The sequence below is a fragment of the Corvus brachyrhynchos genome, unplaced genomic scaffold (assembly GCF_000691975.1).
Source record: "Corvus brachyrhynchos isolate BGI_N302 unplaced genomic scaffold, ASM69197v1 scaffold442, whole genome shotgun sequence".
NCBI lineage: Eukaryota > Metazoa > Chordata > Aves > Passeriformes > Corvidae > Corvus > Corvus brachyrhynchos.
Genome location: NW_008236443.1, coordinates 25375 through 26906, shown reverse-complemented (window position 1 = coordinate 26906; position 1532 = coordinate 25375). Strand labels below are relative to the sequence as shown.

At 66.0% G+C, this 1532-nt stretch overlaps 1 protein-coding gene across 1 annotated transcript in view; it reads left to right on the top strand.

Annotated features, from left to right (window-relative positions):
* MARK2 (microtubule affinity regulating kinase 2) overlaps positions 1-1532 on the top strand; it is a 25750-nt gene that overhangs the window by 20521 nt on the left and 3697 nt on the right. Inside the window, exons 6-9 of the mRNA XM_017747253.1 lie at positions 8-424; positions 688-807; positions 1037-1136; positions 1219-1391. Coding sequence (XP_017602742.1) covers positions 8-424; positions 688-807; positions 1037-1136; positions 1219-1391 — 810 coding nt within the window. The remainder of the gene's footprint in view (positions 1-7; positions 425-687; positions 808-1036; positions 1137-1218; positions 1392-1532) is intronic.

Below are 1532 nucleotides of genomic sequence, written 5' to 3'. Positions count from 1 at the left end.
GCGTCCTGGGTGGGTGCCAGGCCCCCCCAGAACAGCCCCTGGACACTCCTGGGACCCCCGGAGGGGTGCCAGGACCCCCAGACCCACCCCTGGACACCTCTGGGCCCTCCAGAACAGCCCCAGATGCACCCCCAAATTCCTCCAGACCCCACTAACCCCCCTGGGGTGCTCCCCCTCCCCGGGCCAGGCCGAGAACCTGCTGCTGGACGCCGACATGAACATCAAAATCGCCGATTTTGGGTTCAGCAACGAGTTCACCTTCGGGAACAAACTGGACACGTTCTGCGGGTCCCCCCCCTACGCTGCCCCCGAGCTCTTCCAGGGCAAGAAGTACGACGGCCCCGAGGTGGACGTGTGGAGCCTGGGGGTCATCCTGTACACGCTGGTCAGCGGCTCGCTGCCCTTCGACGGGCAGAACCTGAAGGTGTGGCCACAGTCTGGGGGGCCCTCGGGTGGGTTTGGGGTCCAGAGGGTGGCTTTGGAGTCGCCCTGGGTGCTTTTGGGGTATCCTCACGGGGTTTGGGGGTCCAGTGGGTGGTTTTGGGGTACCCGTGGGTGGTTTGGTGCCCCAGCAGGTGTTTAGGAGTCCCGTGGGTGGCTTTAGAGTGCCCAGAAATGATTTTGGGGTGCCTTGTGTGGTTTTGGGGTGGCTTTGGGGTGCCCACGGCTGGTTTTGGGGTCCTGGAGGAGCTGCGGGAGCGGGTGCTGCGGGGGAAGTACCGGATCCCGTTTTACATGTCCACGGATTGCGAGAACCTCCTCAAGAAGTTCCTCATCCTCAACCCCACCAAGAGGGGCACCCTGGAGGTGAGGGGACCCCCCAACATCGTCCTGGGACCCCAACACGGTTCTGGGAACCTCCGAGACCCTCCCGGCCACCCCAAGAGCACCTCAGCACCTTCTGGGGACCCTCCCAGTTGGCCCTGGCATCCCCCCGTGCCCCCCAGCACAGCACCGAGGACCCTGGGATCTTTTCCCTCCCCCAAAGTGTCCCCAGAGGTGACCCCGACCCCCCGAACCCGCTTTGTGCCCCCAGCAAATCATGAAGGACCGCTGGATGAACGTGGGCCACGAGGACGACGAGCTCAAGCCCTACATGGAGCCCGTGCCTGACTACAAGGACCCCCGGAGGACAGGTGGGACCCCCGGGGTCACTTTGGGGGCACAGGGACCCCCCCAGCGCCCCTGTCCCCCCCTGAGGGCCCTGTCACCCCCCAGAGCTGATGGTGTCCATGGGGTACACGCGGGAGGAGATCCAGGAGTCGCTGGTGGGGCAGAAGTACAACGAGGTGATGGCCACGTACCTGCTGCTGGACCACAAGAGCTCCGAGGTGCGGGGACACTGTGGGGTCAGCAGGGACTGTGGGGACACTGCGGGGTCAGCAGGGACTGTGGGGACACTGTGGGGACACTGTGGGGACAGCGGGGACACTGTGGGGACAGCGGGGACACTGTGGGGACAGTGGGGACACTGTGGGGACAGGGGGGACACTGTGGGGACCGCGGGGGCGGTGGGGGGGCCGGGGGGGAGG